This window comes from Callithrix jacchus, chromosome 6 (genome assembly GCF_049354715.1).
Source record: "Callithrix jacchus isolate 240 chromosome 6, calJac240_pri, whole genome shotgun sequence".
NCBI lineage: Eukaryota > Metazoa > Chordata > Mammalia > Primates > Cebidae > Callithrix > Callithrix jacchus.
The window spans coordinates 47,392,417-47,419,009 of NC_133507.1; the positions used below are offsets into that span (position 1 = coordinate 47,392,417).

Consider the following 26,593-nt stretch of genomic DNA (forward strand, 5'->3'; position numbering starts at 1 on the left):
ATAACCTGCAACTGATTTTAGAAATCTCGATTGTCAGGAGAAAAGGATGAACCTCCCAGGGCTCTACTCCTTTTCCAGGTGACACTTCTTTACTTCAGTGCGTGGAGGAGAAGCCCTGGCTGCTTGCCATCTCCCTCAAGGGAGTGCAAGATCCCGCAAAGACAAGACTGCAGAGGAGATACCTTGGGGGAAAGTAGGATTCTAAATGCTTACACATGGAGGCACTTAACCTTTAATATTGAATTTGTCAGATGCAAATTTGTCTATGCAAACCAGGGCCTATCTCTAGCTTCCCTTCAGGGGTTTTGAAGGTGCGCTAGTATTCTGAAACAGGGTTGTAAAGCACCTACTCTGCTCTCCTGGGAACCTTCTGGAAAGGAGGTGGAGAAACGGAAGCTTCCACCCTTGCAAGTGTGTTACGCGGCCAGCGAGAGCCATCACCTAGTAGTTTCTTACATTTGTGGTATTTGGGGGCCAGCCCCACACCTATTTAACAGGGATCTGCATTTGAACAAGATGCCCAACGGATGGTTTGCAAGTGAAAATTTGAGGTGCGCTGGTTTAACTGTGGGTTACGGTAAGTGCGGAAGCTGGGCGAGGGAGCCTCTTATTCTCCCTCCAGCTGGGCCTCTTTGTGGTGAGTGTCGAAGCGGCGAGGCTGGCAGGTCAGGGTGCTGGACTGGCTCTGGCGCGGCCCCGCCTGCCCGCCCCGCCTCCCTCCTGGGTCCCGGCCCTGCGCGCCGTTGCTGTGGCAGCGCAGGACGCGGCTGGAGCTGGGTTGTGGCGCCCTCCATCTACTTCTCCATAGGCCTCCCTGGCCCACTGGCTCAGGCCCAGCCTGCCGCTCCGCCATGCCACGGAGGAGGCGCAGGAGCAGGGTGAGTGCCCTGGAGGGCGGCCGGGAGGAAGAGGCGCCCCCGGAGGCTGCCGCTGTGCCTTCGGCGCCGTTAACGTCCCAGCAGCAGACGGAGGCTGCGGCGGAGCGGATTCTGCTCCGGGGCATCTTCGAGATCAGGAGGGGCAGCTGTGACGTGGTGCTGAGCGAGCGAGCCCTGCGGTGGCGGCCCATTTTGCCCGAGCGCCCGGCGGGTGAGTGCAGGGCCTCAGCGCCTTCGCCTCCCTCGGCGCTTCCTCCCTCTCCCCGGCCCGGGGCCGGCACCCGCGCGCTCTCACTCCACCCTTCTCTCTCCTCCCCTCCCCCGCTCTCCACGCCGTCGGGACAGGTTCCCGAGTCCCCAAGTCCCCAGGTCGCCGCCTCTAGCTTCCCAGCCGGGAACTCACGCCCCTCGCCCGCCCCCAGAACCCCTAGAGGTCCTCTTGTCACCGAGCTTTCTCCCGCCTCCCGGACCTTCCCCGGGCAAACGTGACACAGAGCTTTGCTCAGCGTCTCGGCAGAAAATCTGGAGCCCCAAAGGGGAGGTAATTTACAAACGTGATAAGATCATTTACTCCGCCACTCCAAGTGGAAAAAGTTTTACTCCATCAACTTTGATGTTACATTGCAACTATAAACATTTTACAGATATGCCTACACATAAGTTCTGAATCCAACACTCATTTTGCTGACTTGAAAATGTAACCCCAGAGCGTTGGGAGTGATTCTGGATTTTTTTCTACCCCTCACCTTCCTTGCCATTGTCTAGAATTAAGACTTCTTCAGGTTCAGTCTCAAAACTTTTGATTTTTGATATTGACCCTAGAATACTGGATCACAGTTTTGCAATGGTTAGTTACATCAAGCGGTTTGCATACATTTGCCTTTTATTCACTTAAAATTTTAGTTACCTAAAGTTATAATGCTGTAGTTTATAACAAATGCTTCGAATCTATTTTCACGTCTTAGTCAAATAGTCTTATAGACTTACAGTTATCTTATAAAGACCATCTTACAATATGGTCTTATTTTCAAGTCTAAACTCTAGAAATACTCCCCAGTATTGAATTAACTTAGATGTGAGTGGTGAGCTTAGATGTGAGGAACTACTATATCAAGGTTATCTACTTGCGAGGAGATGACGTGGGAAACCTTGGAATTTGATATTCAACTTCTTTTAGCTGAATACAAATTTAGGAAATTTAAAAAAATTTCTGTTGGAAAACAAGACACAGTGTGCTATTTATGTTACAGAATAGAAAGAGTCACTGTCTCAAAGTTTCTTCCTCAAAAGTCTATGAAACCAACTACCAGGGCCCCCAGCACTGGCTGCGATTGTGAATTCTGCCTGTGCTGCGTGTGCCATGCTTGCTCACTTCATGAAAATGGTCTTTGCCCTTAATTAAAATGTTTTCAGGTGTCTTAAAAACCAAGATGAAGTATTTTCTTGAATGTTTTAAATTAAAAGCTGGGGATATAGATAGAATGATTTGTCTTTCAGGCAATTTGAGTTATGCAGTATAGAAGTTTATAATTACAGTTTGGATTAGCCCAAAGAGCCAATTTAGCCTACAATGCTGCTGAAATACTATAGAATTAAAATGAGACATTGTGCAACAAGAGGTCATACAAACCAATGTTGCAGTATTTGTGTACAAAAAAAATGACATGAGAAAAGAAACACTGTTTTATATTGAGTGGTGCTTGAGAAAAATAGGTTTAATTAGCACTCTTGGCAGTAGAATTCTGAAATACATCTTGACAGATTTGTAACTTTAAAGGTTGTAAGTACCGATTCTTTATATTTAATTATGCCCTAAAACCATTTGGTTTTCTTTTCCTTTATTATTAATTACAAAAAGAAATACAGGTATACCTTTTCTTTCCTTTACTGTTAATTACAAAAAGAGATACAGGTGTACCTTGTAATTAATACCTGGTATTCAAACCACTTTGGGCCTCTAAAATTGAAGGCACAGAAACCTAGTGCCTTAGTAAGTACTTCTATTTATAGAATAAACCAAGAGATGTTTTATTTAGATAAAATATAGGCAAGCATGGTGGCTTGTGTCTTTAATCCTAGCTACTTGGGAGGCTGAGGCAGGTGAATTGCTTGAACCCAGGACGCGGAGATTGTAGTGAGCGGAGTTCCTGCCATTGCACTCCAGCCCTGGAAACCAGCAAAACTCCATCTCAAAAAAAAAAAAAAAAAAAAAAAAAAAGGCACTGGGAAACAGGAAGATATTAAGAGATGATATATTTAAACGTGAGAAATACTTAATGTTGTTGAATAAACATAGATGTGAGTGGTAAAAGATGAAATGGAAGAGGAGCTACATCAAAGTTACTGTACTTGGGAGGACACGATATGGTAGGGTGTGGTCGGGGGAGAGCATGTCCATGTCTGGCTGTCTCATAAAAGGATGAGGGTAGGTAGGGGAGGTCACTGGACGTTATTAGAACATACATACGTTTGAAGACTGCTTAGCTGGTTGTTTTGTTTTGGAGGTGGGGAGACAGTGTCTTGCTCTGTTGGCAGGCTGGAGTGCAGTGGCATGATCTCTGTTCACTGCAACCTCTGCCTCCCAGGTTCAAGTGATTTCCTGCCTCAGCCTCCCAAGTAGCTGGAACTACAGGCACGTGTCACCATGCCCAGCTAGTTTTTGTATTTTTAGTAGAGGCGGGGCTTCACCATATTGGCCAGGATGGACTTGATCTCTTGACGTCATGATCCACCCGCCTCAGCCTCCCAAAGTACTGGGATAATAGGCATGAGCCACTGTGCCCCAGAAAGGCTACTTAGTTTTTAAACCTCATATTGCCTTAATTGTTTTCACTGATGAAATAAAATACCATGTGATCTTTTTCTAATTTTCCATCTTGAGTAATGAGCAAAGACATTAATGTATTTTACGAAGGCTGTGACTGCCAAAACTGGGACAAATTGATGGTCTTGTTGGCAGGGTAAATGAGCATAACCAGAGTAATTGTAGTTCATTTTATTGGGTTCAGGGGTGACTTGGAATAACGGATGTGTTACCCTTCCCTGTAGAAGTGAGGCTTTCAAAAACAGGCTATAAGTCAAGTTGGGAGGCACAACAGTATCAGCACTTTTTGGGAATTATTTTTTTAAGTCAAAAATATTTTAAATCAAATGTGTGGTATAATATTATGCATGTGCTTCTTAAGCACATTAACTCAACCAGATCCAACAGCTGGTCTAATAACTTTTTAATTGTTTAAAAAATTTAATTGACACATTGTAATTGTACATATTTATGAGATACTACTTGATGTTTTGATATTTATGTTGTACAATTATCCAGTCAAAGTAGTATATCCTTCACCTCACATATTCATTTCCTTGTGGGTTAAAACATTCAAAAGCCTCTTCTAGTTATTTTGTAATATGCACTATCTTACTGCTAACCATGGTCACCCTACTATGCAACAAAACACCAGAATTTATTCTTCTAATTATGCCTTGGTATCTGGTGACTAACCTCTCTCCATCCTTCCTTCTCCCCTGCTCTTCCCAGACTCTGGTAACCACTATTCTAATCTCTGCCTTATCTGTATCAACTTTTTTATAATAGAAAAATATTCTGCATGTGAGTGACATCATGTGGTATTTGTCTTTCTCTGTCTGGTTTATTTCACTTGACATGATGTCCTCCAGGTTTATCCATTCACAATTCACAGGACTTTATTTTTTTTTATGGCTATTATTCCATTATGTTTATATATCACATTTTCTTTATTCATCCATTGTCTGCTTAGGTTGATTCCATATCTTGCCCATTATGAGCAGTGCTGAAATAAACATGGGAGCGCAGATTTCAACATACTGATTTTATTTCCTTTGGATACATACCCAGTAGTGGGATTGCTGGATCATATGAAATTCTATTTGTAATTGTTTAGGAACTTCCATGCTGTTTTCCATAATGACTGTACTAGTTTACAATCATACCAACAATGTGTAAGTGTTCCCTTTTCTCCATATCTGTGTCAATACTTATTTTCTTTTGTCATTTTGGCAATAGCCATTTTAACTGGAGTGAGGTATATCTCACTGTGGTTTTGATTTGTATTTCCCTGAAGATTAGTGATGTTAAGCATTTTTTTAAATGTACCTGTTGGTCATTTGTATGTCTTCTTTTGAGACATGTCAATTAAGGTCTTTTGCCCATTTAAAAAAATCAAGTTGCCGGGCATGGTGGCTCACACCTATAATCCTAGCACTTTGGGAGGCTGAGGTGGGTGGATCACCTGAGGTCAAGTGTTCAAGACCAGCCTGGCCATCATGGTGAAACCCCATCTTTTAAAAAATAAAAATAAAACAATAACAAATCAAGTTATTTTTGCTGTTGCGTGAAGTTTCTTTTATATTTTGGATTTTATCCCTTTGTCACATGTATAGATTGCAAATATTTTCTCCCATTATGCAGCTGTTTTTACTCTGTTAATAGTTTTCTTTAAGGTGCAAACGTTTTTAGTTGTAATCTTACTTATTTTTGTCTGTGGTTTTGAGGTCTTATTTTTAAAATCCTTGCTCGGCTCAGTGTTGAGAATAATTTTCCTTTTGTTTTCTTCTAGTAATTGCATAGTTTCAAGTTTTACATTTTAAATCTTTAATCTATTTTGAGTTGATTTTTGTATATGGTGAGAGGGAGGGGTCTAATTTCATTCTTCCACATGTGAATATCCAGTTTTCCTACTACCATTTATTGAAGAGACTCTTTTTTCCCAATGTATGTTCTTGACATCTTAAAAAACCAGTTAGCTGTTGTATGTGCATAAATTGGTTGTTAGGAGCATGTTGTTTCCATGATTTGTGAAGTCATCAGTTTTTCTTGTTGTTGATTTCTAGTTACTTTTCTTTTGTTTTTTTCTTTGAGACAAGATCTTGCTTTGTGTCCCAGGCTCAAGTGTGGAGGTGTGATCTTGGCTCACTGTAACCTCTGCCTCCTGGGCTCAAGTAACCCTTTCACCTCACCTCGGCCTCCCAAGTAGCTGGGACTACAGGCATGTGCCACTGTGCCTGGGTAAATTCTTTTTTTTTTGTATTTTTAGTAGAGATGGCTTTCATTGTGTTGCCCAGGCTGGTCTCAAACTCTTGGGTTCAAGCAACCTGACCACCTTGGCTTCACAAAGTGCTGGGATTAGAGGTGTCAGCCACCACACCTGGCCTGATTTCTAGTTTTATAATGCTGTGGTCAGAAAAGATACTTGATATTATCTTTTTAAATTTGTTAAGACTTGTTCTGTGGCCTAACATGTGATCTGTCCTCAAGAGTGTTCCATGTGCATTTGAGAAGAATGTGTGTCTGTAGCGGTTGAACGGAATGTTCTGTAAGTATCTGCTAGGTGCATTTGATCTATGGTGCAGCTTAAATCCAATATTTCTTGATCTCTGTGTGTGTGTGTTGCTGTGTGTATATATGTATGCATGTCTAGATAATTCATTATTGAAAGTGAGGTGTGAAAGTCTTACTATTATTGTGTTGAAGTCTATCTCTTTCGGTTGAATATTTGGTCTATACATTTGGATACTTAGGTATTGGGTACATGTATGTTTACAATTATATCCTCTTGTTGAATTGATCCCTTTATCATTATATTATGACGTTTTTACAGTTTTTGACTTAGTCTATTTTGTCTGACATAAGTATTGCTTCTCCCACTCACTTTTGAATTCTGATTGCATGGAATATCTTTTTCCATTTCTTCACTTTTGGTTTGTCTTTAATGGTGAGGTAAGCCTCTTGTAGGCAGCATGTAGTTGAATTTTTTTTTCCAGTCATGCAACCACTTTATAACTTTCAATTAGGGAATTTAGTCTATTTATATTCAAGGTTTTTATTGTTAAGGACTTGTTTCTGCCATTTTGTTAATTGTTTTCTGGTTGTCTTGTAGATCCTCAGTTCTTCTTTCTCTCTTGTTTATCTCTGCGGTTTGGTGGTTTTCTGTGGTCCTAAGTTTTGTTTTCTTTCTATCTCTTATTTATGTATCTGCTGTAATTGCTTTCTTTGTGGTTCCCATGGGGCTAACATAAACAGTTTTGTAGTTATAGTAAACTATTTTAAGCTGATAGCAAGTTAACTTCAGTCACATAAAAATACTCTAGACTTTTTTCCTCTCCTATCCCCAATTTATATTTTTGTTGCCTTTATTTCTTTACTATTGAAGCAGGAGCAGCCATGAGAAACAGACCTCTTGGACACCAAACTAGAAAAGGAAGGGGTTTTATTATTATGGCCCAGGAGCAAGGCTTTGTTTTGTCCAAACAGCCAATCAGTCTCCCCTAAGAAAGAGAAGCTCTGCCTTTATATAGGCTTACACTCTAAATACTACACGTGAAAGAATCACAGCCTTAGAAATAACAAGTGAAAGAATCTTGGGTTTGCAGCTTTAGAAATCACATGTGAAAGGGTCTTGGGTTTACAGTTTTAGGAATTACATGTGAAAGAGTTTCTGGTCTCTGGATGGAGGAGTGAGTTGGGGTTTGATCTTGTTCAAGTAAAAGCAGTATGTTCTGGAGAGATTCCCCCATACCATGCCTGCTATTTACAGGAAGGTAATTTAGGAGGCAGCAGTTGACCAGCCTTTTCTTCTATTGAAATGCAGTGTGAAAATCAAGGGGTAGGTGATCCTAGATGCCTGGGTCTCCTTCCTCACCATGTGCTCTTTAGCCATTGTAGCTGTTGCTGTTTTTGACCAGTTTGACTTTAAACCTTCATCTAGAGGACTCAGAGATTTACATAGTACCATGACATATCAGGGGCACTCTGCGTTGGATTTATAAATTTACCTCTATTGGTGATTTTTATACTTTAACATGTGTTCATGATAGTTACCATTTTTTCATTTACAGCCAGGGCACTCCCATAAGCATTTCTTGTAAGGCTGGTGTAGGAGTGATAAATTCCCTCACCTTTTGCTTGTCTGGGAAGGCTTTTATTCTCTTTCATTTCTGAAGGCTGATTTTGCTGGATATGGTATCCTTTATCCTTGGCTGATAGTGGTTTTTTTTTCTTTTAACACCTTGAATAAATTATCCCTTTCTCTCCTAGCCTACATCAGTAATAAGGTTACTGATGAGAAATCTACTGACAGTCTAATGAGTATTCCTTTACATGTAACTTGATGCTTTTCTCTTGCAGCTTTTAGAATTCAGTCTTCAACTTTTGACAGTTTGACTGTAATGTGCCACAGAGAGAATCTTTTTGGGTTTAATCTAATTGGGAAAATTTATGTTTCCTTAATCTGGATGTCTGTATCTCCCCCAATATTTGGGAAGTTTTTAGCTGTTTCGTTAAATAGATTTTCTGTATCTATCTTCAACTTTCTGCCCTCTGCCATTTCTATAATGCAAAAATTTGTTTAATTTTTTTTAAATACTTTTCCTCTGGGTTATTTCAAAAAACCAATTTTTCAAATTTTGACATTCTTTCTCCTGCTTGATTTGCTCTATTCTGAAAGCTCTCAATTGTGTCTTTACTCACTGCTTTCTTCAGATTTCTGTGTTTTTATTTATTTATATATTTTTTTAGATTTCTGTGTTTTTAAATGATATATCCTGTTTTAATTTCTCATTCATTTTATGACATTTTCCTGATTCCATTGGATTATATTTTCTTATATCTTGCTGAATTTCCTTAAGATCATTATTTTCAATTTTGTTTTAGGCATTTTATAAAACCTTTTTATTTGGGGTCTGTTACTAGAGACTTTTGTGTTTCTTTTGGGGTTTCATGTGTCCTTGCTTTTTCATGTTTCTTGTGACATCTGCACATCTAGTGGAATAGTCACATTTCCAGTTGTAAGGAGTACTTTTCATAGGGAGAGACTTTTTCTGTAGATGGGTCCTAGACTGTTTTTTGGGTATGGTACATTGGCTTTGGTTTTAGGTGGATTCAGTAGCATGGTCTCTGTGTAGTTTTTTCAGATGTAATCTTCATCAGCAATGTCTGTGGCTGCCCCAGTGGCCTAGGCTACAGGAGTTTTTGATGGTGGTATAGTTTTGCTAGGGACAGGTTTGTCAGGCTGGACACTTGCAGGCTCAAAGGGCTTAAAAACTGTCTTTTGGGCTCCCCAGGAGGATTTTTTTCCAGCTTTTCTTCCATATATATTTAAAACTTTGTTGTCTGACTCACAGTGTCCTTTATCCAAAGTCTGGCCATTGGTGTTGGTTATATCACAATCATTATTAAAACTTCAGACTTTGTAGATCTCTTCCATTTTGGTGACCTTCACCTTCATTCCCCTTCATTTGCTTCTACCCATGACCACATAATAAATGTTGTCATCTCTACTGAAGGCAAAGCAATCCCATCTCTTCAGCTTCATCTAGAAATTTGTTTCATCTGTTACACTTTCTTTCTTTGGTTTTTAGCCTTCACTCTCTACCAGCTCTTTAACCTAAGTACAGAGATATGTTCAGGACTCTCCCATTCTAACAGTTCCCTGCCTTGATCCTACGAACCTCTTTCTTTAGCTGCTACCTTGCTTTTCTTTTTCTTTTTTTTTTCTTGTTTTCACTTGCTCTGATAAGTTCCTAGAAAAATTGGCTTACTCTCACTGCCTCCCTTAGTTCACCTCTTAATTATTCTTCAGCCATCTGAGACCTGGCTTTGTTCTTTCTTTACTGAAACTCTTCAAGCAAAGATTAGCAGAAGTCTTCTAATTGCTCAGTCAAGTAAGAACTTTCAGTCCTTATCTTTTGTATTTCTCCTTCCTTTGACTTTGACTTAACTCTCTTGGCTTTTGTAATACCACCAGCACCTAGTTTATCAGTCTCCCATGGGGACTTCATTCCATCTGCCTGCCAAATGGTGGAGTCCAAAGAAGTGTTGTCTGATCTGCTGTTCCTCATCATGTGCTTTCTGGGTAGTATTGCCCATTGTGGTTTTCATCTACCATTCATCTACCTCCAGGGGTGCCAAAAATCTAGTAGGTTTATCAGGAAAGCAACTTTTCTTGCTCTGTAGACTACTGATCTTTTGTTCTTTATCATGGTTATGGAACCCACTAGTGATTCCGCATCAGCTATCAGAATATTTAACTTTGCTACTTAGGTTTGTGTAAGTTATGGGACAATAATTAGGATAACTAGAATTAGCTTGTAACTTATGTTGGTTAGATCCATAGAATTGCATTTAAAAACAGAAATCTGGAGAATGCAGTGGTGAATAAAAGACACAATTGAGAGCTTCAGGAATAAACTAGATCAAGCAGAAGAAAGAGTTTCAAAATTTGAAAATAGATATTTTGAAATAACGCAGTCAGAGGAAAAGTTTTTTTTTTTTTAAAAAACAAGATACGAAATTTTTGCTTTACATAAATGGCAGAGGGAGGAAAGTTGAAGAAAGTCACAGAAAATCTATTTAATGAAATAGGGGCTTAGTATGTGAAGGAGCATTTAGGAGGCTATCTGGAATGTTATCTAAGCCTCATCGTCCCTTACTCACTATTTCTAAACACCCACCAATCCTGCCTACTTTATTTACTTAGTATTTCTCGAATCTATGATTCTTCTCTGTCCAACCAATCACTGCCCTTGCTCAGGCCTTTATACTCTCTCACTTGACCTACTCCTTCACCTCCTTTGAACTTGTGAACAAATCTCAGCTTCTTAGTAAGGCTTTCTCTGGTGACCTGTATAAAATTCCCATCTGCTACATACTACTGGTTCCCTTTATTGCCTTATAGTCCTCAGTGGCATTTATCTTCTTGTATACTATATACTTTCTAATCTCTGTCCTTTCTGCCACCACCCCACTTCAACATGGCAAGGATTCATCTGTTACATTAGTGGCTGTCCTAATAGGAAAAAAATGGCATGTTTATATTAGGATAATTTGAAAAAATTTTAAAAGTCAGTATTTATAAACGTGTAAGCAGGATATAGGATAGTGAAGTACTCTTGGGACTAGTAATAATTGGGCAGGTGACACTACTTTTAAGCACATATTGAAGGAGCAGGTGCCTGAACCTGGATTCAGAGAGACTGTGTAGAGGAGGCCACTAGGCAGGAGCTATGAACTTTGCCTCAGCTTGACTGATTTCCTCACTAATCCTGCAGGGAGGGAGGTGGGGACTAAATTATCCAATCTCCCTCTTTTCTGGCCCATTTCATAGTCCAAAACCAACTTTAAACCACAGGGCGAGGGGAGCACTTGGTGTAGTTCATGCAGTGTGGCCTACCATGGAACAGGGCAGGTGGAGAAAGATGGAGACTAAATCTAGATGGGGGGAGAGGGAAGATATTCAGAATATCTTTTTCTTTACTGTCAGCACCTTAAAGAGTGCCTGGCATATAGCTAATATTTGTTGAATGAATGAATTCGTTACTGGTTTACTGGTCTCATGAGGTTTAGTTTTGCCTATTCTAACTTGATGACTACATTCCTACTAACTTGATACCAACTCCTCATCAACTATAAAAGCATATTCTCCTCTCCCCCTTTTTAAACATCAAAACTCTTTAAAAACAATTCTTAAATGCATCCCCAGTATGTAACAGAAAACTACAGGTGCCTTGATTGGAATAGTGGGCAAAAGACCCCGAGTCTGTCTGCTTGATTTTCTTCTTTGCATAGCAGGAATTGACTGTCTTGTTTGAAGCCACTGAAGTAGAAAATGGGGTGAGACACACTCTTCAACATGACTTAAGATTTCTATGCTTGGCTCCTGCCTTTCTCTGCGTCCTTATTTCTCAGTAGTTCCCTCATATTTTACCATCCTGTAATTGAAAGAATTACAAAACTAGTTCTGTAAGCACTCTTTCTTGCCATTCCAGCAGCTGGGAATTAGCTTCTTTTGTGCTTCCTTTTTTTTTTATTTGAATGATTACATGTTTACATTCATTAAAATTAATGAAGATTCATTACAGTTGTTTCTTCTTTAGGCATAATTGGATCTCATATACTGAGACATTAAATAAAACTTTGATTTTTTTCCCCATTGTATGGTAAGCTCCTTGAGGTTCTTTTCAACTTTGAGTTATTCCAGAATTTCTATTATAAGAGTTAAGGTTGGCCCACTTCTCTGTGAGGTTCATGGCAGGAAGCTTCCATGTTGCTCAGTTGCAGAGTAGAAAATGCTGAGCCAGGGCATAAATAGATTAGGATGCTGCCATTATGATATAAACTGTGTTTACAAAAGGGCGTCATCAATTCAGAAAATATCTTTTTCATTGACTGAAGTGGCGCTTGATAATCTTTCTGTTACAATCTTAAATTATGGCCATTTTAATTACAGAATCATGCATGAATTCATGTTAAAATAAGGTAATTATCAAGCTAACTGAGACCTATGAGAGAGAAAAATGCTGAAGAAATGACAGAGGGATCAGGTGAGTGCTTTTGAGGTCAACTGCAAGAGATCAGACAACTCTGGGTCATAGGACCCTGCCAAGGTAGAGCAGGTCAAGTGCTGTGCCCAATAGGGCCAGCCCCCAGTATGGTGCCAGGGACTGGGTGTGAGAAGCCAAAAAGTGTGAATACACCTCAGAAAGGGGATGTGGACAGATACCACAGGCTAATTTGCATGTCTCATGATTTATCCCTTAGCTTGTGCTGATATTGGATCAGAAATTTTCAGTGTTTAGTATTTTCAAAAGCATCGCTGATCACCTGTTGGCATTGGTTACATCTCAACCAAGGACAAACTTCTAGGGACATGTTTACCAAGTGGCAGGCTTTTATTTGAAATGTTAAAGCAGAAGATTCAGGCATTTTTGTGCCTCCCCAAAGCAGGATTTGTTTACTGTCCTGTGTGAATAAATGTGATGTCATTATTTCCCATAAAGGAGAAACTACTGATGGGGAGAGTAAGTAATGGGTAAGATTAGACAACGTTAAGCTCATACATTAGTATGTTTAAGAATGATCAATTTAGGGATCTCTGTGAAAGAGATGCCAAATGCTCATAATGCTATCTCATGTTGGAAATATGTGTCTCCTCCACTCTTTTCGGTCCCCTGAAGTGACGGCCCTTTGGGGATTGACAAATACTACACATATTTCTGTACTGATATGTGATTTGTCTAAAACAAAAATTTCTCAAAACAATTCTTACCATTGCCATTTAAGAGTTACTCAGGGCTGGGCACGGTGGCTCACGCCTGTAATCCCAGCACTTTGGGAGGCCGAGGCAGGCGGATCACAAGGTCAAGAGATCAAGACCATCCTGGCCAACATGGTGAAACCCCATTTCTACTAAAATACAAAAATTAGCTGGGCATGGTGGCATGTACCTGTAGTCCCAGCTACTTGGGAGGCTGAGGCAGGAGAATTGCTTGAACGCGGGAGGTGGAGGTTGCAGTGAGCCAAGATCGTGCCACTGCACTCTAGCCTGGCGCCTGATGACAAAACAAGACTCTGTCTCAAAAAAAAGTCACTCTGATATGTTCTGTTTTCATTACAAACAAATGCTCATTCTGATTCATGAAATTAAATTCATAATTTCCTAATTGATAGCATCTTGAAGTATGAATAAGCACTACAGGATATTTCACAGCTTCCCTCCCCCAGCTCTCTGTAATCTGCTCCCATCTGTGGTGTAGGAAAGGTTTCAGGAGTGACCACTGAAGGCCCTAAGGAGATATCTAGTCTCCACAAATGGTAAGGTGTGTCCATTTGTGGAGCAATGGACTTTGCACAGGTTATTTAACACAACTGAGTTAGTTTATTCACTGGCAAAGTGAGGGGCTTCGATGATATTGTATCTAAGTACTGGCAGTTCTGACCACCTATGAAGTTTAATGTTGAAGAAAATATCTATTTCTATGGCCCTTAGGCTTTAGGGAATTTTGTCAAATAAATTTCAGGTTTGATGGCCAATGGGGCAACCGTCTGGTGTGCCTGGAGGGGTGTTGTATTTTACAACAGGAATTTCACAGTCCTAACAAATTTCTAATTGGAAGAACCACCTGGGAAATATAGGTCAAAGCCCTTTGCTCCCCTTACTCAGCTTTGGAGCACAGTGACAAGAAGTGGGCAATTGCTTTGGCATAGGTATTGTCATTGGAAAGGAAGAAACCATTTTCTGGAAGAAAAGAGTTGGTTGAGGCTAGTTTTAAGCAGCTTTTTCATGATGGATAAAAGGACTAGCTCAGCCATTCTTCATTCATTTTACTGTATCTATCAAATTTTTGAGTAAAGATTTTACACTATGCTTGATTAGCATTCAAATATGTTTCCAAGATTTTTAAAAAATAAAACTTGGCCTTTGAATCATAATTATGGCTTATAACTTTATTTTTCATACACTTACTATCTCAAGTTACCAATTTCATGTTGTTTTTTTCAAAAGAGTGTTTCTGCCACAACTCAGAGCTCAGCTGAATTAGAGCAGTGACTAGAAAATCTGAGAAAGCTGAGCTTCAAAATAAGGTCTGGAAAGTGTTTCTTATTGTTAGAAGAGAGTCAACATGGTTTTCTTGAGCTTTAAGTTTATATAAATATTTATTTGAAACTCAGCAGTGTGAAAGATAATGTGCAAAAATGTGAAAATGAGAAAAAAACAATTTCAAAACAAGAGTTAGTGATTATGTGGGACTTAGCAGAGCAGTGTATATTCTAAGTATTAATCTGTCTAAGCTGTTTGGGAACAGATGTACGTGAAACAGATACCCGGTGTTCTGTTGTGTACACCCCAAGTGAGACATCTGTCGGTAGACCGTGTGGTCAGAAATAATGGATACAGGGGTTAAACCCCAATATGACCTATTACTCATGTGAATTATTGAAAGACTAATTACTCAGTAAAACATGATGCTTTGATTCATCAGTCTACACATTAAGAAAAAATGCCTCTTTAGAAAAAGATTTAGATCTGTTCCTAAGCTCTCAAATATAAAGACATTTTTAAAAGATGGATGCAAAGTTCCATAGTAACTGCAAATACTATCTGCCTATGAAGTTTTAAAGTGTTTTGACAGGTCTACTAATTTATAAAAATATTCTCAAAGTTTTTAGCTTCTTATTAGGGTAAGTTGGGTCTCACAGAAAACAAATGTAGAGTGAATTTTCTAAAGCAGGACTGTCCAGTTAGACTTCCTGAAATGGGAGTGTACTCTATCTGAACTGTACAATACAGCTGCCACCAGCTCCATGTGGCTATTGAACAGAAACATGGCTATTGTGATTGAGAAGCTGAATTTTTAATTATATTTAATTTTCATTAATTTGAATTTAATAAACTGCATGTGGTGAGTAGCAACTGCATTGGACAACACAGCTCTGACACATGGAGAGTTGAAAATGTTTTCTTTACTCCCAGGCTTTCATTTTAGTGTCTTTGTTTCTACATAGGAAGATATGGCTTTCAAAAAATAAACCTGAATGTAGAACTGATGGTCATGCAATTTGAACTGCCTATTTAAAGATAAAGCAACTGAGCTTAGACATTTCAAAGTGGCAGAGTCCTTTAACATATTTTGTGGGCTGGGCATGGTAGCTCATACCTGAAATCCCAGCACTTGGGAGGCTGAGGTGGGAGGACTGCTTGAGCCCAGGAGTTTTAGATCAGCCTGGGCAATATAGTGAGACCCCATATTAGGGAAACATACATACATACACAATCAGATAGGCTGGACCAAGATACACACACACACACACACACACATATACACATATATAAACATATTTTGTGTGTACAAAAATATTTTTATTATATGTGGATTAGTTGGTTACTAGTCAAGTTAAAGTCTTTTTTATAGAAATCAATGTATTATTTTTCATAATTGTGATACATTGTTTGAACTGAAATGTGGCAAATTCGATCTTACTACAAGAATAGTTACATAGATTTGAAATGGTGACTATCTCAGTTTGTGTACTCTGACCCTATGAACGTCTGGAAACTAATGTTCTTCCTAAATATGCTACAACCATGTGGCACCATCTGAAGGCAAACAGTTTTTAAAAACTGATCTACTTTTGGAGACCCTTCCTTTCTCTTTCCTGCACCCCTATGGGTCTAGAACTGGCACAGAACTATTCCCCTAGGAGTGGGTTCATTGAAACCAAGAGACATGCAAATTGAGAATCAGATAGGCTGGACCAAGATCACTAAACCAGAGAGGGCAATCCAGATGGGGTTGTCCAAAGTAGGAAGTTCTGAAGTCCAGATGGGGTTGTCCAAAGTAGGAAATCTAAACATGGCCAAGCTTAAGGAATAGAGAACCAAGGCAATGGATATAGAGAGCAGAGCAATTGAGTATGCAGGAAGATGCTATTGCCTAGACAGGACATTTTTGTACCCTCTGTAATGTGGGGAAATGGACCATCCGTGTTGAAAGGATCAGGAATTTAATAGATACAATTCATTGCAGTTGTATAATCTCAGCACTAGAATATTCATAACCATATCACTTGTTATCCTACCTACCTGCCACTTGATTGGGTTATTAGATTACATTTCAGGCACTGACAAGTCTACAAGCATCATTGAAATCCTAAACACAGACTTCTGTAAAACCTTCTGACTGTATTCCTGCCCAAGTTTTAGAAGTACTGTGCCAATGATGGGGGTAGTACATACTGAGCAAGTGAGTTTTGATTGTCTGTGTCTGCATGTGTATGTGGGTGTGATGAGCAACGAGAAGGAACTCTCCGCCGTGGCTCTAAATGTTCATGTGTTGGCCAAAATCGGTATGTGCTAGAAGAAGTAAAACAATGGAGAGAGAGGCATGAAGGTGACGGACATTAAACCATTAGCCAGCTTTTGGCATGCAAACCATAATTTGAGGAACCTTAGTGTAGTGGATGACTGAATCCAGAGGTAGACAGGCAAGCACGAAGGTAAAGGTACCAAAAATATTCACAATTGGTGAGCATTTTTGTTTTTATCATTGGTATGGTGTTATGAACTTATATTAAACCTAAGGGTAGGTCTAAAATAATGGACCAGCTGGCATCAGGGAATTCCTGCATACATTCCTAGATTTTCATTAGAAACAGTGTTTTGGAAACTACCACTGCTGCTACACAATAGTACCCAGTGCTTGACTGAAAATAGTGAGCACTTACATTTGTTTACTCTGCCAGCTTCTGTGCTAAGTATCTTATCTTGTTTAACCTTAGCAACTAAACTATATAGTCTAGATAGGATTTTTATCCCTAGAGCCCAGAGGTGTTAAATAACTTGCCCAAGGTCATGCTATTAATGCAATTGCTGGGGTTCAAAGTTAGGCAGTGATTCCAGAGCCTGCACTGACCCCATTAGGTTATGTTCCTTCTCCAGTTAAGCAAGAACTCTCCCTAATGCCATCAGGAATCTGTCTGACGTCCAAGTTGGTGATAGTAAAGTGTCATGGTATGAAGCAAAATAATAAAAACCTTTGAGATAATGTTATCTGACTTCTTTCAGGCTTTTAAGGCAGTTCCATCTTCAACAGCTTATTCCATTTTTCTCGCCACTTCCAATATCTGAACAAATGAAGAAAATGGGAGTGATAAATTAGAGTTTTTAACGAGTTTTTTTAATCCAATATTTTTTCATAGAAACCACCAAACATACCCAAATGTAGAAATAATTATATAATAAGCCTTCATGTTCAACCCTAAGAGGGGCAAGGCTCTATGTGACCCATTACTGAGTTTAAACAGTTTTCAATTTATGGTCAGCCTTGTTTCACCTATACCCTACCCACATCCCTTCTTCCCCTGGAATGATTGAAGCAGTTCCTAGGCATCATATAATTTCATCTATAAATACCTCAGCATGTTTCTCTAGGAGATAAAGATTTTTTAAAAATTATATTACTGGCCGGGTGCGGTGGCTCAAGCCTGTAATCCCAGCACTTTGGGAGGCTGAGGTGGGTGGATCACGAGGTCAAGATATCGAGACCATTCTGGTCAACATGGTGAAACCCCAACTCTACTAAAAAAACAAAAAATTAGCTGGGCATGGTGGCACGTGCCTGTAATCCCAGCTACTCAGGAGGCTGAGGCAGGAGAATTGCCTGAACCCAGGAGGCAGAGGTTGCGGTGAGCCGAGATTGCGCCATTGCACTCCAGCCTGGGTAACAAGAACGAAACTCCATCTCAAAAAAAAAAAAAAAAAAAAATTGGATTACTATTCAAATTTAAAATAATCTTTATAATTTTAAATACCTGGTTAGTGTTCAGATTTCCCTAATAGTTTCTCTATTTTTTAAATATGTCAACATTGAAATGAAGTCCATATTGTAGTTGATGGCTATGTCTTTTAAATTTTCTCATCCACAGATTCCTCTTTTATTTTCCTTTCCATTTATTTTTTGAACAAACTAATTTGTCTGCCCTGTAGTTTCCCATGGGCAAGAACAATCTTCAGACTGGGATGCCCATCAATCTGATACCTGTAAGGGGGATGAGGCAGGCTGGGGAAGTGAGACCCTCAGACCATGATCAGATGTCACAAGGTCTTTGCTTACCTAGGGTGAAGACTTGGGAGAAAGACTGCCCATTAGGAGTCCTGCCTTGCGTAAAAGTGGCCAAACTTTAGCTGTGCTGTCACAGGCTGTGGGCTGCCTTGGAAGTGTAGGACCTCAGCTCTTCTGAAATTGAGGGTACCAATCCTTGGTGGCCATTGTAACCATAACTATATTCATTGCCCTGGCATGGCAAGTTCCTCCTCAAAGGTGGATCCTAGCAGCCACCGTGACCAATGAGGTTTTTTATTGTTATGATCACTATGAACTCAGGGATTTAAACCTGTTAAATATTCAATTCACAGCAATGGCTATTTTTACTGATCTTCGAATTGTCACAATTTTGGATTTTTGGACCAATGGGAGCCCCTTCATGTTGACTTCTGAGTTCTTTTGCCGTTCCCTCAGCTGTCTCTTTGATAGCTTCCCTGCTTTCTGGAATGGCAAGTTATTCCAGGTTCATCTTGAACATTCCATGCTTGAGATATGGAATCAAGCTAATCATTAGAGAGGCCTGGTTCCTTTTACTGGATAGTGCTATTAGAGACCTCAATTTGAGAACTAAGCATGATCATTACAAAACTTCCCCTATGTGAACCTTGTTACTTAGGTTTTTCGAAGAAGAGAGAGAAAATGTGGTGGTTTTTTTTTCTTTGTTTTTAAAGAAAAGATGTATCATAGGATTATGCTGATACTTTCAAGTGCAGGCCTAAGCTTTTTACATGGTCTCTTTTCTCCTACCCCTAAGGTCCTGATTCCTAATTATAACAACATCATTACTCATTTGCTTTATTCTGCACTATGTAGACACAATAGAATAACACCACCAATGCTGCCAATCAAAATTATAATTATTGAAACTCACTTAAGATAGTTCTGCAGTTTTTTTGTTCATAGAGTGTACACTACTAGGGAGGTGTAGACAAGTTACTGTGTTTTAAAGACACTTGGAATTATTTATATCTGTGACGTTATACTCCCAACTTATTTGTGTTTTATATTGTTTCATTTTGCTTTGGATATTTAGGCATTTCTTTTTTAAAAAACAATTTTATAGTTATGTGAAATACTTATATGGTTCGAAAGTCAAATCTGCTAAACAAATTATATTCTGGGAAGTATAGCTTTTCTTTATTTCCCTTCTATGCCTTTCCTTCCTTCCTGTAGGTAGGGAAGCTTATGTTTCTTGAAGCTCTGGGTTCCTCTTCTTTTTTAAAAATATAACTAAACATGGGCATATATTCCTTTCATTACCCCACAGTACCCGCCTTCGTAAACACATGTATCATATTTGTTTTTCCACCTTGATTTCTTTCTCAATATGCCCAGAAGATTACTCTGTAGCACTATGTGGCAAGAGTCCTCATTTCCTTTTACGTCAGCACCATAATCCATTATGTCCTATTGTGTACTGACCTCTCTGTTGGAGAATTTGGATCGTTTCTAGTCATTTTTCTTATTGCAAATAGTGTTTAATAAAAAACCTTACTTTGCATTTTGTATTTTTTTAATGTACTTTTAGGATAGATCCCTAGAAGTGAGATTATTGAGTCAAAGAATAAATGCATTAATAATTTTGCTCAATATTACCAACTTCTTTCACAAGGGTTGTGCAGTTTTTCTTTTTTAAATTATTTTGTATAAGGGCATCCATTTCCTGAAAAGTTCTCCAAAAGAGTTTATTGTTAAACTTAAAAAAATCTGATATATAAGAAATGATATCTCAGCATAGTTCAAATTCACATTTTTCTTATTAAATCATTCATGTTTTTAGTCTACTCCTTCTAACATTTAGGGAGCACTTATTATGTATTGGGGTCTTCAGTGGGCTCCAGGATTTGACATGATTTCTGTCTTAAGATATTCAGTCTTCAGGAAGATATATTGACAAAAGAATAACTACATGATCTATTCTGTGTGCAATTGAGGTAGTACTTACAGAGCATTATAAATGCACATGGAAAAATAGGTAAGGGAGAAAATTGTTTCCTGTTGAGTGAGCTGAGGGGGAGGTTAGAAAAAGCTACAGAGAAGTTCGAGGGTAAACTTGAATGTGGGCCTTGAAGTACGATTAGGAGTTACCAAGTCAGACCAAGGAGCAAGGAAACCATTCTAGAAAAAGAAAATTTTGAAAAAAATCTCAAAAAAGGATGCTTTGGCATATTTGCAAAATAAGAACATTGTCTCATTTATGGGGGAGATGACAGTGCTTTGTTATTAGTCAGTAATTTATATAGGACTTTTAATAGCATGTCAGGAAGTTGGCATCTCAACCTGAGTATTGAGGAAAGTGTGACAAAGGCTGGGCATTAGCTCAGATCAAGAATTTTTGCTTTTTTGGTAAATGAGGTAGCTGGATAGATTATAAACGGGCTCCACACTGAGGAGCCCAGTGTGATGGCTGATCCACCAGAAGATCAGGAGGCAGTGGCTGCAAGGCAGGGAGTGAGAATGGCAAGGTAAGCCTGGATGCAAGGGATATTGTCAAAGACAGAGCATGGAGGATGTGAGGCTTAAAAAGGAAATAAATGATAGCGATGCTGAGATTTCTAGCTTGAGCAGTGAGATAGACAGTAGACACTGTGCAAGTTAATTTTTAAATCAGCAGAATAAGAAACATCTTATTTGAAATATACTCTACCAAATTTTAGCATCAGATCTACCAGTGACTAGCAAAATGTGTAAACAGAAGGAAAGTAGCTTGGAAAGTGCACAAACGGGAGCAATTGCTCCTGAAGGACTGTAAGCTGAACCCTTTTAAGCTGAAGATCTGTGTTTTTTATGAGCCCTAGGCTCTTTCCTTCTGTATCCTGTTTCTTACTAGAATAGAGGCTACTTAAAAATAATCATAGTTTAAAGCTCTCCATTTTCAGGAAATATTGTTCATTAGATGTTAGTAAATAACATGATCTTTGTACATTCATAATATATCTGCATTATTGAAATGTAAAAAGTCAGTGAAATTTGTCATTTATAAATACATCAATTTTTATCTGTGGAAAATAACTGCTCATACCATTTTAAGCTTAAAAGTTCTTCATTTACTTAAAATATTCATGTTGATATTTGGTCAAATACAAATAATTAATATTTACCCCAAATTAAGCTTTAAAGTTTACTAAATGTTACCATCAAAATTCAAAGCACTCTTTAGTGTCCATCTGTGCAGGAAAAATAAGATCAATACAGTTGAGTAGCTGTTAGCATGTATTGGTTTCCTTACATTTTAAGTATGTTTTCATGTTTTGAAGGTGTAAAGGGATTATAGTATATGTTTTGTTGTGGTTTTCATCATACAGATAAAAACTTATTACAGTTGAAATCTTGGTGAACATAATACATTGTGAAAGTTCATTCCTCACCCACTTATCTAGATACTTTATTTAAACACAGTAAAATAATTAACATGGATACATTTTGTGTCATGTGATTTGATTTATAATGTTTTTTAAAAAGTAGAAGTAAACTTCTCTTAAGGTTATTTTTATTTCTTAAATTTAGCATCTTTCCTATTTGAGGAAGAAAACAATATATCTTGGTACCCTAGCTTCTGAACTAAAAACACATCTGTCATTTTATAGGTTGTTTTAATGTTTTTCATTGGGATCAGACATACTCTGGAAACATCTCATGGGTGAGATTTACTTTTATGAAATGTTTTTGGCACTTGAAGACCTTCTTAAGTGCATGCCAGACTCATCTTGCATCCAGTTCTTCTGCATGGAAAATATGTGCATTGAGATTCTAAGTGCTTTTTCAAATTTGACCTTCTTAGAGTATAATGAGTCCCAACAATTAGGAAATCTATGGAATGGCTTTTGGCTTTGACTTTTCAAAGATTTTCGGTCAGTAATATTTAATTAGCATTATTGTGTGCACTGTACCTTTTTGTGTGATATGGCTAGTTACGAAGGAATATTCTAGAAGCTCTCAGTCTTCTGATATTGAAGATAATACACTAGTAAGTTATGTGTTGCTTTACACTAAAATAATGTTGCAGCAGTTACTTATTGCTTAACTAGTGGGTATAGGACACCAGGTTGAAATCATTGATTTTGAAGTGAAGAATTTTTGTTTATATCTTAAACTTACCAAGTATGTTCGTTAACATTGAGAATAACAATGTTCTTTTTTCATTATTCTTGAGTAGACTGGGTAAATGAGAAAACCCATGTTTAGAGGTCCCTGTAAAAACCTCAGTCTTACTTGGTTAGTGTTCTGGCTTTATAAGAGTTTCAATAAAATCAGGTAAATTTAAACTCTGATAATTCTACATACTGTCTATTATGTTCAGTTTACTGTTAATGCTATGCACTGGAAAAAATTTTTCACCTTAATGAAAGCACTGGTCATTACCACTGCTTCTGATGCTCTTTTGTCTGCACATACTGTTGCAACATAATGTGTTGTGCATTTGATACGGATATTATCATATTGCCATAAGGAGCTGCTATTATTTTAGACACCAACTGATTCCATGATAGTGTCAGATTTCTTTAACATATGCTTATGTTTTTGTACAAATGACCCCAAGAAACATCTGCTAGTTTTGTGGTGGTATCTACTGTTTCTTTTTTAGAATTTGACCTGGCAGTCACTTTGTAACATGAATCTACAATATTTCATTAGAGTAGTCTTTTTTTTCTAGTTTTTATGCCATTGACATTAACAAAATGGAATCAGTTTTATGTCATGATTCAGAAAGAAACTGAAGTTGTCTATGCATGTAATTTTAAAAATATCTTTTTCACAATTGTGCCTTTAAATTTTTTATCATTGGTTGACACTTTAAAGTTGAAAAGTGCCCTTTTAATGGCTCTTTTAGATTCAAAAATCTTAATTCGAAAATTTCTGTCTGTTGGTCCTGAAATTACTCTCTGAATTTGGTAAGAAGTATGTAGCAGTTGTGGTGTGTCCTTGGTCAGTTTATATCATGTGCTAATTGCTAATATCTCTTAGTTTCTTTGATGGGTGTGTGAGGACAGTCTAAGAAAAAGGAAGTGGAATTTTTATAAAACTGAAATGTTTGCCTTATGGAGACTAGAGAAATTTCTAAAGAAATGAAGCCATTCATTCTATTGTAGTTAGCATCGCTTCTTTGACTTGCTTTTCACAGTCTTGACTGGGAAGGAACAATCGAGATTTTCATTGTCTGAACACTTTCTCTCTCCTGCTTTTCCTTTTGCTTCTCCTAAGACAGCTATTATGTTTTTAAGGACAGCTATTTATTAAAAAAAATGTGCACTTTTATTTAGGGGACTTAAAGTAGGAACATCAACACAACAAAGAACAAACAAAACTACCTTTCCAACTTTACTTTATTAGATGATGCTTTCAGTACAATTTTGTTTTACCTTCACTCTTGATACCAAACCTAAACTCAAGAAAGTGTGTCCCATGTTACAGCATATCCCTCTGTTTAAGATAATAACTAGAACAGTTTACCTTTATATTCTACTCATCTGCACTCTGTACATCAGCTGTTGTCAGCCCTCAGCCTCGAAGCATGTCATCATTTACATCTCCATGCTCATTCAGTCATCCTTGCTGCTCTTAGTCCCCTTTTTGTCCCTTGGGTGACTTATGTCATTAGGACAACCTTCTGTCCCCACTTGGCTGAAACTGTGCTGAGGCCCTTGCCAGTTATATTAGGTGTGATACCTCTTGTGGCTCAGTTTGTGCCTCTGTGATATCTGTGTGCCTTCTACTCCAAAACTCCATTCTGCTCGAGGTGGCAGAATCGCTGGAAGCTTTAGTTTTAGTGACAAAACCCAAGCATGGCTATGATGAGTGTCTAAGAGCTTTCATTTAAGCTGAAATAGGAGAGTCAGGGGCCTCTATGTCCCTTGAGAAAGAGGGATTTCCCTCAGCTCTATGAGCCCAGCACTCAACCATTATAAGTGAGCTGGTGAGTATAATTTCCCTAAATTGTGGTTTAGTTTCCCTATGTGTAGGACTGGAGTGGGACCAAGTAAGGGAAGTCCCTAGTGACCTTTCTGCCTCCTGAGAGGAGGCCATTTACTTTCAGTCATAGCTTCCCATCTGTCTGTCCCCACTACCCTATCCAAGGCCCTGGAGGAGCTACAGGAGGAGGGAGGAGATTCATGGAAAAGGGCCTTCAGGTACTGGGTATATCTGGAGTACCAAATAAGTTTAAAAGACCCTTTAACAATTTTCCTCCGATACTTATTACTGCCTATACTTGTTAGGTTTTAGTACAGTGAATTTTGTCTATCATGGAGGTGAAGAAAATAGAAATATTCCCGTTTACTTTGTATGGTGCTTGGTATGATACCCTGAACAGGTGCACCCATAATTGTTTACTTGATGTTCTTTTCAATAAGTCAGTTACATCATGGGAAATTGAAGAAGAGCAAAGTTAATTTGTTTAATCATTCTATGGGAAATGTTGCATGCTTGTTCACTAGAGGAACATTGGGCTTCTCTCGTAAAGGACAAGGCTTTGTTTTGTTTTTAATAAGACACACTCTTTGTAATTAAAACAAAATCCCAGTGTTAAGGGATTACTGTTTTAAATAATTGGATTTCTTTCCTTTTTTTCTCTGATCCCTATATATGAGAAAAAAATCTAATGGTGTTTTAGGATAATAAATATTTTCCGATTAAAAAGTTCTCTTAACCACTGAAATTTAATAATATTTCTCAAAATTTATTGATGATATAAAATGTAAGGTTGAAAATTTTATGTGTGGCAAAGGCAAAGATACAAAAACCAGTGAAAAACAGCAAACTGGAAACTCTCTTTTAAAATAGTGGTGTATTTATCTTTGCAATAAATTATTCAGAAATATAAACTCATTATGTAATTTTATTTAAATTTGTTCTCAAAATACTAAATTTAGTACTATATATTTCCTCCTTTCAGATAAATGCCTTCCTGAAAATGGTACTTTGATATCTAGAGATGGCTTCATTTAACAATGGTGGAGGTAAAAATGATATATGGGGAAAAGCAAAATGTGACAGTCCAGCCCTGTTACCTTTAGAGAAACTCTCAGAATAAGCTATTTCCTTCTCTTTCCCCTTTCCATACTCAAGAGCTCTTTTCTGAGACTCTTAAGTCATGTGTGAGCCTTGGAGAGGATAAATGGTTAGAGGGGAGAGTGCTTTGCTTGAGGCAAAGTTTTCGTCCATATGGGACCTTCCTTGAGCCCTGCCTTCAAGCTCCTTAAATTAAGAGTGTGAGCTCCTAGGACAGAGGTCATCTGGAAAGCGGCATTAGCGCAGAGGGAGGGCGGTGTGGAGGGGTGTAAGATGCAAAAAGCAACCTTAGCACAGAGGAGGGATGGGGTGGAGGGGCATAAGGAGAATGAGATAAGAAGTGGTTGAAGGGCCATTTTTGTAGTTGATTACCTCTGACTTTTTTTAAATGGACCTGTTTCTCCACTTAGTCCTGGGCTAATCTTGACTCTTAACTGTCCAGGTGTATGGTTAAATGCTGGTTTCTCTTGGATTTGGAAGCTCTGAGAAGCACTGGTTCTAGTTCAATCACAAGAATTTCAAAGAACCAGAAAAATAAAATAAATTTTCAAAAAGTAATGAAAAAACCTTTTAAAGAACCAGAGAGAACCTGGGAGTAAAAATATCGAAGAATTTTGAGAAATTTTCATCTTTACCCTTCAAGTAGGCAACAAGAGAAATTCTTGTAAATGGTGCCTTAAAATCCAAGGTTCTTAGTAACCTACATCTGTACTCTCTAGACTGTGTTGCATCCCTTGTTATCTTGACTAGTTCTCAACTAAAATAATTCAATGGCCTCCCAGTATAATCTGGTATTCTAATTAATAAGCAGTTATTTGGCTTTTCTCTCATTGGTGTTAAATATTCTTCAGTGCCAACATTTGGAAATATTGGAACACAGAAATAGAAAAGATGCAATCAGTGTCTCTGCTTGCCATGTTTTCCTTGATATGGCAGTACAACAGGTCACCCTTTGAAGAACATTCAGAGATGCTAAAGAAGAAACTAAAACTGAAGACAAGTCAAGGCAGGATAGTGTAGGAGTCTGTTAGGGCTACCATAGCAAAATACTACAGCCTGGGAGGCTTGGACAGAAATTTATCTTCTCATCATTCTTGAGGCTGGAAGTCTAAGATCAAGATGCCATTGGAGTCGATTTCTGGAGAGGGTTCTCTTCCTGACTTGCAGGGGGTCATCTTCATACAGCATCCTCATGTGGCCTTTTGTCTTTGCCTGCATGGATAGAGATCTCTGGTGTTTTCCTTTTAGGAATGCCAGTCCAATTGGATTAGGACCCCACCCTATAACCTCAT

The 26,593-nt window shown here is 38.4% G+C and overlaps 1 protein-coding gene across 11 annotated transcripts in view; it reads left to right on the forward strand.

Moving 5' to 3' along the window:
- Nucleotides 1-401: 401 nt before the first annotated feature.
- The window catches only part of CERKL (CERK like autophagy regulator), a 135,102-nt gene continuing 108,910 nt past the window's right edge, over nt 402-26,593 (forward strand). For 7 of the 11 annotated variants that reach the window (XM_035304354.3, XM_035304355.3, XM_035304358.3 and 4 more), the window contains exon 1: nt 743-1,089. In XM_035304354.3, coding sequence (XP_035160245.1) covers nt 852-1,089 — 238 coding nt within the window. In that variant the 5' untranslated portion in view covers nt 743-851. Of the gene's footprint in view, nt 578-742; nt 1,090-20,690; nt 20,759-21,880; nt 21,934-26,593 lie in introns of those variants that run through there. The other 4 variants (XM_035304359.3, XM_078327214.1, XM_035304357.3 and 1 more) reach the window with 2 other exon arrangements.